The sequence below is a fragment of the Copadichromis virginalis genome, linkage group LG8 (genome assembly GCF_057382275.1).
Source record: "Copadichromis virginalis isolate Kocher_CV1m ecotype Utaka linkage group LG8, C_Virginalis_male_GT1.1, whole genome shotgun sequence".
Taxonomy (NCBI): Eukaryota; Metazoa; Chordata; class Actinopteri; order Cichliformes; family Cichlidae; genus Copadichromis; species Copadichromis virginalis.
The window spans coordinates 997,457-1,010,570 of NC_140625.1; the positions used below are offsets into that span (position 1 = coordinate 997,457).

The 13,114-nt window shown below is 50.0% G+C and overlaps 1 protein-coding gene across 2 annotated transcripts in view; it reads right to left on the reverse strand.

Annotated features, from left to right (window-relative positions):
- Positions 1 to 11,833, reverse strand: part of fasn (fatty acid synthase) — a 25,603-nt gene extending 13,770 nt beyond the window's left edge. For both annotated transcript variants that reach the window (XM_085465359.1, XM_085465358.1), the window contains exons 1-21: positions 11,330 to 11,833; positions 9,462 to 9,597; positions 8,702 to 8,854; positions 8,441 to 8,614; positions 7,826 to 8,026; positions 7,466 to 7,588; positions 7,264 to 7,379; positions 7,042 to 7,176; positions 5,326 to 5,785; positions 4,861 to 5,048; positions 4,098 to 4,287; positions 3,895 to 3,989; positions 3,458 to 3,592; positions 3,105 to 3,308; positions 2,716 to 2,831; positions 2,470 to 2,645; positions 2,196 to 2,387; positions 1,292 to 1,372; positions 746 to 928; positions 450 to 629; positions 68 to 271 (exon numbers count right to left, since the gene is read on the reverse strand). In XM_085465359.1, the coding sequence (XP_085321485.1) occupies positions 68 to 271; positions 450 to 629; positions 746 to 928; positions 1,292 to 1,372; positions 2,196 to 2,387; positions 2,470 to 2,645; positions 2,716 to 2,831; positions 3,105 to 3,308; positions 3,458 to 3,592; positions 3,895 to 3,989; positions 4,098 to 4,287; positions 4,861 to 5,048; positions 5,326 to 5,785; positions 7,042 to 7,176; positions 7,264 to 7,379; positions 7,466 to 7,588; positions 7,826 to 8,026; positions 8,441 to 8,614; positions 8,702 to 8,854; positions 9,462 to 9,588 (3,433 nt within the window). In that variant the 5' untranslated portion in view covers positions 9,589 to 9,597; positions 11,330 to 11,833. The remainder of the gene's footprint in view (positions 1 to 67; positions 272 to 449; positions 630 to 745; positions 929 to 1,291; positions 1,373 to 2,195; positions 2,388 to 2,469; positions 2,646 to 2,715; positions 2,832 to 3,104; positions 3,309 to 3,457; positions 3,593 to 3,894; positions 3,990 to 4,097; positions 4,288 to 4,860; positions 5,049 to 5,325; positions 5,786 to 7,041; positions 7,177 to 7,263; positions 7,380 to 7,465; positions 7,589 to 7,825; positions 8,027 to 8,440; positions 8,615 to 8,701; positions 8,855 to 9,461; positions 9,598 to 11,329) is intronic.
- Between the last annotated feature and the right edge of the window lie 1,281 nt (positions 11,834 to 13,114).

Genomic DNA, 13,114 nt, shown 5'->3' on the forward strand with positions numbered 1-13,114 from the left:
ACATTATTTTGATCCAGTTATCACTCATATGTTTACTGCATGTGAGTGATGGAGAGATTGTCTGTACCTTTGCAAAGCCTCAGCTGCTCTGCCAGCTTCCCATTGGCTGTAAGGCAGTCCGTCTCCACATCAGGAACAAACAGGAACTCCTCCAGTGTGGGCGGGCTCTGCAGCTGCTGCCGGCGAGGGGCTACTGTGGCGTGCAGGCCACAGATCTGGACTCCACCAGCAGTGATGTTGTCAAGGTAACGGCTTACGTGGACATCAACTGCTGCAGGAATCAAACAGAGTCAAACATCGAGCTGAAGGGGACCAAACGCTGAGAGCGAACAGCAGCCGGTGTTTTACACATAAAACGGTCACATCATGTTGACATGACAGCCACAAACCGCTAAGTAACGATCAGGAGGATCACTGCTGCTGATCTGACGTGAGGGAGGCAAACACACCTTGCTTTCCTTCAGCGTGCTCGCTGACTTTTTCCAGGTGTGCAGCAGGATGGACGCACACGGAGCGGATTCTGGTCGGCAAACGCAAACCTCCGCCCGGCAGCCCCAAGACGATCATCTGCAACATGGTGTCCAGAAACGTCACCCAGTTTCCTGTCCATTCCAGCTTCCCACGGTCTCCTAGAAACAGCCCATCAGATTATTAGAAAAACAGTCCTACCAACATTTATCTGAGTGTAACTAGAATCATGTCCTTTTATGTCCCAGCAGGACAATAAGCCACAGCTCCAGCGTACCTGCTGTGTTTGACTCCAAGATGCCCTGAAAGGTTTTTCCATAGTCGTAGCCTCGCAGTCTGAGCTCCTTGTAGATCTCGTGTGCGTTAAGCTTCATCGAGGCGTCGCTCCTGTCGGCAGCTTCCCGGCTGATCTCACCGTTGAATGAATCGAGTGCCGAATCCTCCAGGATGCTCACCTTACCTGAAAACCAGCGATTCTGAATATTCACGAGTTCATACTGAAAGTCAAAAGTCTGCAGACGAGTTTTACTCTGTCGCTGGAACAACTAACAGACCTCTGAGGTTTTCTTGCTCTGGTCACAGAGCTTCACCTCAGCCTGATGGGTGCAGCTCGGTGTCATGTGACCTGAGCTACAGCCGGCCTGTGCTGAACCAATCAGCAGCCGAGCGACACGGGAAACCCGTTTAAACGACACTGCACTAAATAATAAACAATATGTTTGTGGATATAATGTTGTGTGATTTTCAGCGACAAATGTAAATGATGTGTAAACTTTGGGATCTTCATCAGCAGCTCAGCCTGTGTGCTGATGCAAAGACGTACCGCTGACAGTCAGGCTCCCGTTCTCCGAAACCTCGAACCTGCTGGTGGCGGGCATGAGACGCACCTCCAACTGGACCGCACCTGTGATAAACAGTCAACAGCTTCATCCACTGTAACAATAACAATAATAATAATAATGCACTTATCAAAATCAGAGTTTTTCACAATAAAAGTCACAAAAACCAATTAAATGTAAAAGATGTTGCTGTTGATTATTTTAGTAATGAAGTCGTCTGTCAGTGACTCCGTCGAGTCATCGAGGAAACAAAATACTTTTGTCTTATTAATAAGGAAAAATAATTATTCAGAAGAAAATCAGACTGAGCTGCTGTGTGAGCAGCGTCTAACCCTCATGTGACACAGTGAGACAACATCTGTAAAATTATCTCAAAGGTCAAATTCAACTAGAATAACATCGATATGCAACCGAAACAAAGATGTACGTCCGTCTCCTTGAAGGTTTCTGAATTTAATACAAGGTGGAAGCAAGGAAGCAAGGAAGGAAGGATGATTTTCAAACATTAATACCAATATTTGATATTATTTCACTTTCAATCTGAAAAATGTTACAAAATCCTCGTTTGACGTGTGTTAACACGTCTGTGCACCGCAGAGCGCCGGCGTGTTAAACGAAGCATGGCAGCCAATAACGAGCATCGAGGATTTTCATCATCCAATCACGCAGTGAGTTCAGTTTAAACGTGTGAAATCGTCAGTGTGGCGTAACTAAGACGCTCGGCAGGTCTTACAAAGCTGTAACAATCTCACCGCCTCCACATCATCTCTTACTGGTTAAAGTGGGACTGACAGGATAGGCACTGGGCCGATCACATGACCTCACCTGCTCGACGAGGTCATGTGATCGTGGTTCAAGCCATTAACAAGCCACGCCTCCCATACTTACTGGCGTTTGACAGAATGGTGGCCCTGTGGATAGTCACATCCTCAAAGGTTACGGGCGTCGTTTCCATGACAACCCCTAGACTCCTCACCAAGGTGCGCCAGGCCAGCACCAGGTAACCAGTTGCCGGGTAGAGGACACGCCCATCGATGCTGTGTCCAATGAGATAGTGGTCTGCAGACTCTGGGCTGACGTCTGTTACATCAATGACGCGACGTTAAACCAAATCAGAAAAACGTTTTCACTGCGATGGAAACACTGCGAGCGCACTTCTTACCAATGTTATACACCGCCGCAGAACCAGAGCCTCCCGAGCCCGACAGGAAGTGTTCCGCTTTAGGGATATCCCACGTCTGGGCGTGGTCCCACTGCACCAAGGGCGAGATCATTGGAGTACCAACCGGCACAGGGTAGGTCACAGCGGGGCACAGGGCGTTGGCGTCCACGTTGATGCTAAAGGCAGAGAGTGGTGTGAGTGAGCAGCTGTCACAGTCAAACAGCCAATGAGGGAGGCTCTCCTCACCCGTTCATGAAGATCCTCCCGACGTTCGAGAGGAAAAACTCGAGGTTGTTGGTGTGACCTCTCTTCATCAGGGGGACGACTGAACACGTGGGCTTCAGGCTGCGCTTCAGGATGGCCTGTGTGAAGAAGTCAACGCTTCAGTCACAGCAGCGAGTGAAACGCTTTACAGCCCTGGTTTCCAACGGTAACACCACCTATTCAGGCTAGTGTCCCTGTAAAGTACATCACCCAGTAACATCTGGACAGGTGTGTGTGGAAAAAAAGCTTTGATAAATCAGTGTTTCTGAGCTTCAGACAGCAACAGCTGCTGAACGCTGTGTGTTGAGGCTGACACACACAGACACACACAGGAAGCAGCCCCACATGTGTGGACAGCACTGGTAGCAAACCTGCAGCAGAGCATGCGGAGCTATTTCCAGCACCACAGCGTTTTCGGGCACCAGGCTCAGGCCCTCCTGGAACAGCACGGGGCTCACGAGGTTGTTGACGTGGTATTCAGCCGAGCTGTGCAGAGCCAAAGCAGAGTCCCACTCAGACTGAGGGATGCTGGTGCTCACCCAGCGCGCCGAACGCTTCTTTGGCTCTTTGATCACCTGCAGTGACAGGATGGCAGCTCATTAATATTCAGCACAGCAGTCTGCACCAGGTTTCCTGTGACAGTGTTGGCGCCTGGCACGCTGATGTGTGAGCCCTGCTTCTACTGACAGGACCGAGCATGGATGGGACGTGCGGCGCTACATACCTTCTTCAGAGCTGCGAGCAGGGCTGGAGCGATGGAGGCCATGTAGTAGGAGTGAAACGCCACCCCGGCACTGCGCACTTCCTTTGCAAACACTCCTTGTTGTTTGAGCTCGGACACAAAGGCACTGACTGCTTCCTAAAAATCAAACGTGGCACATGTTCAAACATCTGGGACCACAGCTGTACAGCAGGACACAGCTTCCATAGTTTAAAACACACTGAGCTGTCACTCATCTGGACTGATGGAACAATGAGTTCACTGTGTTTGGCTATAAATAAGTGAGAGCGTCACGGCGATCACGTGTGTCATATGATACATGAAGCTCAGGTAAAACAGAGACGTGCTGTATGCAAGCACCTTGATTTGGTGCCATAACTCAAACTGAACCAACCAGCAGAAAAAGAAATTCAAGCTGCTAGAAGAACCAGGAAAGTGACCTGAGGGCCGGAGATGGTGACCGTGTCCTCAGCGTTGTGGCAGGCTGGAACCACCCCCTGAGGACACTGAGCGATGCACTCCTCCCAGGTCAGCCCTGCAACACACAGGAAGCACAAAGCTCAAACATGGCGTCCGACCCTGCAGAATCAGAGCCCTGAACACAACACTGAGTCCCATCTGTTAAAAGAAGACGCGCTCTCACCCACTGCAGCCATGCCTCCTGGAGGAAGGCTGGCCTCCTTGATGCAGCGGCCTCTCCAGTACGCAGCCAGGAGGGCCTCGCTGTGACTCAGGGAGCGGTCAGCATAGCCACAGGCTAGCTCTCCCACCGAGTGCCCCACGATGCCATCGGGCTGCAGACCCAGCTTGGTGAGCAGATCGATCTGAGCGATCTGTAAGGAGAAAAAACACGACGATTGCTCTGGCAGTCTGAGTCATCGTCCACCTGTGAACTCAGCAGCCATAGAAGGCCACTGCATGTTTATGCTCCTCCTCCTCGTGCCCACAGATCGCTGCAGGCTCTTTCTGGTGCTCTCCGGTCTAATGTGGCTCGACTGTGCAATGCATTCACAAGATTTTCACAACGCTTGACCTCTGACCCCTGATGTTGAGGTCGGGGTCACTGAGATCCAAACTCCTCTGACATTTTCAGTAGATAGATCTAAGGTATCGATTTGAAGCTCCTCTCAACCTTTTCCAGCTGAGAGGTAAAAAACACCCAATAACTCTTCCTCACTGTGAGCTCAGACTAAACACTCGTTTCCACAGAGTGAGACGTTTCCACGCAGGTGTTAGTTAAAGCAGGGGCACAGTGATTGGTCGGGTCATAAATAAATGTTTGTGCTGACGTCTTCTATAAACTGAGTGGTACACATGGATCTGTGCTCGACTCGAAGCTTTGAAAACAAACGTGTTGAAATGCTTCCCTTTTCTCTCTGTGAAGCAGCATCGCTGCATCGCTGTACCTGTACTGCAGCCAGGCCAACGAAGGCGTGAACGGTGTCTTCGAACGTGTCCTCCTGAGCCTCCATGAGCAGACGAGACACCACCAGCCCCGTCTCCTTCAGCGCCGCATCGGACCGCAGAATGGAGTCTCTGAAGTCTGGCAGCTGCATGAGACTGCAGCCCATCCCGGCCCACTGCGTCCCCATACCTGCATTACAGACAGCGTGTAGCAACACGTTGGTATATGAGGTGTGTGCGTGCAGCTCTGCATCGCAGCTGTGTTCAAACCCTTTTAAATAAACTGGAAACAAACTTTCATGTTGCCCAGCTGATGGTTGCTTAGTAACAGCGTGCTCTCAGCGACTCAACGTCACTCCTGTTACGTTCTCGTTCCTCCATCGATCTCATCGTTCACCCCAAATCTGTCCAAACATCTTTGTATCATGTGAAGCGTCTCATACTTCTGACTGCGTGCAGCGACTCACCTGAACAAACGTACCACAGAGGCCTGGCGGCGCCCGGCACCTGCTGCACTTCCATGACGTCGCTCTGAGAGCCAATCAGAGCGAAACCTCTGTAGGGCATGCTGGCGGCGGGCGCTCCTGACACTTCGTTCAGCAGAGACAGGAAGGCGTCGTCCGCAGCGTGTTCCTTCCCCTTCTGCAGGACGGAGCTCACCGCCGTCTCTGTGCGCCCGCAGGCCTGAAGCATTCTGGGAAGCTTCCCGGGTGAAGCCGAGGCGGCCGTTTTCTCAGCCGGACGAAGGATGACGTGAACGTTGGAACCTCCGAATCCAAAGGAGTTGATCCCTACGATGCCTCCTCGGACGGGAACGGGCCGATCGACGACGCGAACCCGACCGTCGGTGAGGGCGGGGATGTCAGGGTTAGGATGGAGGAAGTGCAGGTTGGGGGCCCAGACTCCTCGCTCCAGAGAGAGCAGCACCTGCACGTCGCATCAAACACATGAGCAGCGGTTTAAAGCAAATAATGACTCATGATTCCAGTTTAACCCTTTAAGACCGACCATAGAACCAAGTCCGCCAGAGCTTATATTATTTTTTTTACATGCTGTAGTGCCAATTTTGGGAGCATTTCAAGTTGCTATACATCAATACAACTGTTATAGCCCAAATTGTAATAATATGTATGCATTAAGTCCATAGTAACTACATCAATTGCAAAAAAGTGCAATAAACTACAAAAAAAAATTGAAAATCGTTTTTGTTTTTTACATATATTTCTACTTGGAGAAATTTAAGAGGCTTATCCCTCAAAACTCTAAATACTAAAAAGTTGCAAAAAATAGTTTACAACAACAGGAAATTTATTTTGAGTGTCTTCATAGTTTTATTTTTGAGATACAGCAATTTTTATATACTGCAGGAAAAACAAAAAACAATCCTATGATGCAAATTTGCAAAGAAAACAGCAGGTGCATCAAAATAAACTATTTCCAGCTGTGGAATTCAAGTTCTCAGCATCCCAGCAACTATTCAGAAAAGCATCAAGTCAAACATGACTTATAAAAACACCAGTATAGGTTTATAAGGCCTACAAGTAAAAAACTACATTTTCCGCGAAAATGACGTCACTTCCAATTTCGGACAGGAAATGGCGGACATGCGATCGTTCGCGCTGACGTCTGTTTCACTGTGGGAAGTGTTACGAACAGCTGATCGGATCGGCAAAGCGTGTTTCTGGAATATTATGTTTTTGTTCCTGCAAGTGCTTTTTATGCAGTTTTTGCAAAGCTATATGTGGAAGGAAACTGTGACCGAGGACAAGCTGATGGCATCAGATGTAAGTACAACTCCTCCGGTTTCATATGCAAAAAAAATTATTGTGCTAGCTTACGTGGTTGCAGTGCTACCGGGATTTAAAAATAGTTACGCAAAAAAGAGCGTGCCCGCTCCGACTGGCTTCAAAGGGTTAACACAGAGCTCATCATAAAAGAGGCCACAGCTCCAGATTTCTACTAAGCAGCACTTCAGAATATTTGGAAGCATTTTTATTTCTCTGAGACGCCACTAAAGGAAGAGTGGAGGAGGTGTGTTTGGGTGGGTGTGGCTCCACCCGGCGATGACTGCATACAGGACACAGTGTGTTCGTGATCTGTGTGTACCGTCTGTCAGCTGATTGGATGTTTCCAACGTCACACGGTCTCAGTGAGAACATTAGAAGACGACTGTGGTTTCAAACCTTTGCCAGGGCAGCCAGCCCAGAGGCCGGCTCTGGATGACCCATGTTGGACTTGGTGGAGCCAATCAGCAGAGGCTCTCGCTTTGACTCGCAGAAAACGCTGACGATGCCATTCACTTCCTGTGGGTCGCCGACCTGCGTGGACAGAGCAGAGGTTAAATACGGTGGATCTGGTTAGTAAGAGCGCCTCTCTGTGCCGACACACCTGACGGCTGCACTGACCTTTGTCCCGGTGCCGTGGGCTTCGATGTACTCCACCTGCTCTGGAGACACGCTGGCCTCCTGGTAGAGTGAACGAACCAGCCTCTGCTGCATCTCACCAGACGGAAACGTCACCCCTGCGTGAGCACGTCACAGAAAACCGGTAAACGAAACCATTTCTCCGATCGGCCGTGACTTCCAGTGCTCCCCTGGACCTCCTTACCTTGCTCTTTGTATCCGTCTGTGTTGTTGCCTGCGTTGATCACTGTGGCATACACTCTTCTAGCCGCCGGTCGTTTGGTCAGCAGCACTGCCACCGCTGCCTCCGAGCGGCAGTATCCATTTCCTGACAACACAAACGTGACGCTTTAACCCTGCAGCACGCTCGCATGTATGTCACACATTGAAGACAGTTAAAGCTGAGACAAAAAACGTTCTACGTCATTGAGTTAGTCAAGAAATGTCAAAGTAAATGTAACACAGAAAGATTAAATGTGCCGGCAGCCGGTGGAGGAGCGGCTCCTCCCCATCGCTCCCAAACAGAAACTCTGTGATGTCACGTGTAGACCAGGTGATGTTTTACCTGAAGCATCAAATGACTTGCAGGTCCCCTCTGGACTGAGCATGCCCAGCTTCATGAACTGCACTGAAGTGTTCGGCTTGAGAAGCAGGTTCACTCCCCCAACTAAAGCAGCGTCACAGTGGCCCTGCCGGATGGCGTGGAAGGCGTTTTCTAGAGCCAGCAGGCTGGAGGAGCACGCCGTGTCTATGGCAGTGCTGGGGCCTGGAGAACAAAGGCAGCAGGGTTAGAGCCGGGCGCCACATACGGAGCCGCCCATCTGATCGTCCGAGCTGTGGTATGCTGAGGAAACCACTACGGCACAGAGCGAGAAACAGAGTAAAAACACACAAAATATATCAGCAACAATTCAGTGGACGAATAAAATCAGAGCCCAGATCGTTCATTCAAAGCAGTCCAGCTGCTGCAGCGTGCGTGCTCTCTGCACGTTTACGTCCTGCCTGTCGACACAAACACTACTGCACGTCACTGATCTGCAGACTCCTTTGCTACTCTAAGATCAAAGGTGATCCTGAGCTGCAGCAGAGCGTCCACCTAAACCTGAGTGTGTGTCTCACACTGGATCACGCCGACAGCACTGCAAACACACACGTGCTGAGCAGCGCTGCGTGCACGTACCGCTGAAGTCGAAGAAGTAGGACAGTCTATTGGCCAACATGCCGCGCTGGCAGCCCGTCATGCTGTAGCCCAGGAGCTCCTCTGGATCTCTGCTGAATGCTTCGCCCGCCTCGGAGCCGCTCACACCGATGTACACGCCTGTTTTGCTGCCGCGCAGCGTGGCTGGATTCAGTCCTGCAGCACAACATTTCATTTTCACTCACATGTCGTCTTTCCCCCAACTGCAAACTAAACCTCAGCTCACCACTCGTTTGCTCTCACCTCCATCTACAATAGCCTCGTAGGCGATCTCCAGCATGAGGCGCAGCTGCGGGTCCATGCTGTTGGCCTGTTTGGGATGGACTCCAAAGAAGGCTGCGTCGAAGTGGCTGATGTCTTTGAGTTTCCCGTTCCTCTTTGGAAGACCGTACAGACCTGCAAACAGCACAATGTTACAGCAGCAGGACCCCACACACGGTCCACAGCCACTGCTCACACTGAGCACCAAACACGATGCTGTGAGACCAGACTGAGCCAAAGAGGGGAGGAAAATCCTCACGAGGACGTTTCCCTTTTCCAGCACAGAGAGCGACAGAGGACATCTGAGTGCTTATTACTGCCTGTGTGCAGCTCACAGGAAGCAGGCAAAAGCACACAGCAGGTTTATGATCACACCAGTTAGGAATCACCAGTAAAACTTGGATAACAAAAAATGAAACCATGAAGTTAAATCCATATGATGATGATTAAAAAAAACTTTACTTTTTAACAGGAAGTGGAATAAACTGAAGTGACACTGGCAGCGATCAGATGAATCAACTAAAGTAAATAAACCAAGCTGGTGGTTAAATCTGCTCCATCCTCTGTTCCTGATGACTCACATTCATTATTTTACCTTCAAATATGTCAAAGCAGCTAAACTCAGCTCAGCCTGCAGAGGCACCAACACTGCTGCACAGTGCAGGAGGTATAAAATATTAGTCTTTGAAGAGAAACTCAGCTCAGTAAATATGTTACATAGAAACCGAAGGGAAGCTTTTACCTGGTGTCCATCGCCGGTTGTCCTCTGTTACCATATCCACACCATTGATGAGGTTTTCCCAGAATTCCTCCAGGTTGCTGGACTCAGGCAGGCGGCCCGATATTCCAGCTATGACGATCTCATCCATGTTTATTTACTGCAGACACAGAGGGCCAATCAGTGACAAGCATTCTGCAGTTTAACAACAATGAATGTGGTCGGTGCTGGGGCCAGACTCACTATTCATGTAACCATGGCAACAACCATCCCAACAATACAGCACTCCACGCTGCACCGGACAGTGACCTAGAAAAAAACAGGTCTGTGTGTGTGTCCTCTCTGATCACACTGATGTTTGCAACTTTGTGGACACAATAAAAACACTGCTGCGTGTGACTGCGACCTGCAGAGCTGCAGCTACGCTGTGTCTCCAAAACCATCCAGGTCCTGAGTAAAGCTGTGCCAGAGCTCTGACATGCACACTGTGAGGTTGCACCAACAAAAACCAACAATCACACTCATGCCACTGTTTTGCTTGTGTGGCATTACAAATGTGAAGACAACGCGACCACGTTACACAACACGACACAGTCTGAAGGGATTTGGACTCCAGGATGTCCCGCCCTGGGATTACATCTAGCCCGGCTCCTTCAGTGCACCATCTTGACCCAGATTACACCCCATTGTGAGCGTATGCAGACAATTCGCTAACTACGAGCTAGCTGCTAAACTGCAAAGTCACTGTGTGCGCACAGCTCGGCGTGACCATTTCTATTCAGGGCACATCCTCCTCGTCTTCCCCCGTTCTCCCTCACTCTGCTCCTTTGTGTCAGGGCTTCGCTCTGCAGCAGCCACAACAGGACCTGACTTGTCAGCATCTTCACAGGAAGAGCGTGAAACAGTGAACAACAATGACACATTCTCAGCTCCTTCCATGACTCCACACTGTAACTATGTGTGGATCCACGGGCGCTGCGTGAACAGGAAAAACGTGTTCCTGGATTTCATCTCCACATTAGTTTGTTGCTTCAACATTGCTGTCATTAAAAAGTTTCACGTTGCACTGCAGGGGGCTCGGCCACTGACTCGATGCTTTCTGAAACAGTTCCAGGAATGAGTTTGGTTTCTTTTGTCAACATATTCTTTAATCTCACTGTCCTACACATGCCTGTTAGCTTAGCTGGTCATTTTAAACAACTTTGAATGTGAAGCTGATGAAGTGCTGTGAACGATGGTGACTGTAGTTTAAAGCGATCTGACAGATGAGTGAGTCTAAAAAGAATCAATGAGCCCTGAAGCACCGTGGTGACCACAGGGCTGCTGTTCACTGGACCCAAGCACCAGCGTGGCCACCATACTGATCAGGGCCCAGGCCTCCAACACGTGTATGTCCACGGACTCTCGAGTTCTCCCAGAATAACTGATGGCAGTGGGCTGTCACAGATGCTGATGAGCTACGTCCCTCATCCTCAGTGCTGTTCTGTCCTGGGATCTTGTATGCCAGCTCCATGCTGTCACACAGCTGAGCTTGGGGATTATTTTAACAAACCATTAACATTTTGGCTGATAACTATTTTTATTCTCCTGTAACTTTACTATATAAAGAGCTAAATCCTCTAAAGTTTCAGGAGTAATGCGTCATAATAAGAAGTGTTTGTGAACTAAAAATGTGGGAGACTGTTTGTCCGTGATTTACACAGAGGGAACAAATCGTGGCAGGATCAGCCTGATATGATTTGTATCCCACTATAACTTCGTTGTATGAAGAGCTAACATCTCAAGAATGTCAGGAGTAGTTAGTCATTATAACAAAAATTGTCGGGGATGCCGAGTTTGGACACCGGTCGGGACCACAATAAGCAGCGAGCAGCAGCCGCGGACGAGCTTACCTGTCTGAGCCGAACCGACGGATGTTCCGGTAAAACGTGAGGCTGAGCCGCTCAGCACGCTCGGTCATGTGTCGAGTCTTCAGCCGCCGTGGGTGTGAGAGCTTCCGTTAGCCTCCGCGCTTCATTCACGCTTTTTTCTCTGATGAACTTAAATGTGTCACACTCTGCCTGCCCACGCCACATGGGCTGACAACCGCTTGGCTCAGCAGTCCAATGAGAGGAGAGGCAGGGCTCTGCGATCCAGCCAGTGATGGAGCAACTGTGTGGATGCGCGCAGAAAAAAGAGCCGGGGTTACTAACGGTCAACCGGCAGCGGCGCGACGAGAGCAGCCGGCAGATGGGACGCGATAAACTCTAGTCATCCTCCTACGACGGTCACGGAGGGAGGTGGGGGGGTACTGATAGCGTGCACGGGGCGAGGGAGCGTCTGTGTCTGCGGGACGTGCACGCGCAGAGCTGCTCAACGTTACACCGCAGCTGACGATGCGAAGGTGCAGCCGGCAACTTCTGGATGACAGGCGAAGCTGGCCAATCACGGAGCGAGGATGTGAGGCTTCGTCCAATCGCTGCAGACCTGCAGCCACTGTTGAGATAGGGTGATTAAAGGGCGGGACCCAACTGTGACGTAGCCAGGAGAGCTCGCGTGACTTGTCAGGGTTACTGGAGTTCACGGTTCAGTCGCATGATGGTGTAAGGAGCTGCTGACCTCCAGCTCCACCTATGGTCAGTACTCATCAGCTCCATCCAGCTCATCGGGACTTTGGCTCCTCAGCTGAGGTGAAGTGTCCTGTAATGGACCACAACAATCACACTCATCTACACAAAGCACACAGCTCACCAAAGCAGCCACACCGTGACCTGTGTGTCCCACCTGGAGCCTCAGAAGCCAGGGCAGGTCTCACACTGGAGCGTGTGCTTCGGTCCCTGCTGATCCAGTCTGCTTGCCAAATATCCTCAGGCAAGATTTACTCACACATCCATCGGAGTGTGTGAATGTGAGAAAAAACAGAAGAAAGTGCTTGTGTGAGTGTGTGACTGCTATATAAAAATAGGTGCATTCACCACGATGTAGGTCTGTGGATGGATGATAGCTCAGGTACAGCTCGTGTTGTCTGAAATAACTTCATGTCATACCCCACAGTAAAGCCTGTCTGTGGATCCTCAGGGCTGCATGACAAAGTGCCCTTGGGCAAAACGCTCAAGCTGAATCTGCATCCATGTGAGTGCTGCAGGCAGTGAGCGTGATACAAAGCACTCAGAGTTCAGGTGTGTCTCGCTGTCACCCAGCATTCACCTGTGTGTCCCTATACCAGTGCTGCCACACATGATGTCCTGATGATGGTTCACTTTGTGTCGAAACACTTTGTGCACGCCCACACTTGTATTTCACAGATCAGCGTTTCCCAGGTTTTCCACAGATACTACGATAATATAATGAAAGTGAAGGGGACAGTCCCAAACAACACACAGTGGGTCAGTGTACAAAATTAGCAGTGTGTATCACCTGTTTGGTATCTGGGAATATCAGGAATAAAAGGACGGACTGACAAAGGTTTACTGAGAGGTGAGAGGAAATGTGGCAGGGTGACAGCTGATATCATATGGAGCATATGAAATATGGTCTCCAGCACTTATAAAATCTCTATTCCAGGGGAGAAATGCACTTCCTGTTTCTCCACAACAACATGTAACAGGAGTGGGTTTCTGAACCTGAGGAGAAACAGCAGCAGCTGCTCGTGTTTCAGAAAGAAGCTGCCTGTAGATTTGATCATGTGTCTGTTAAAC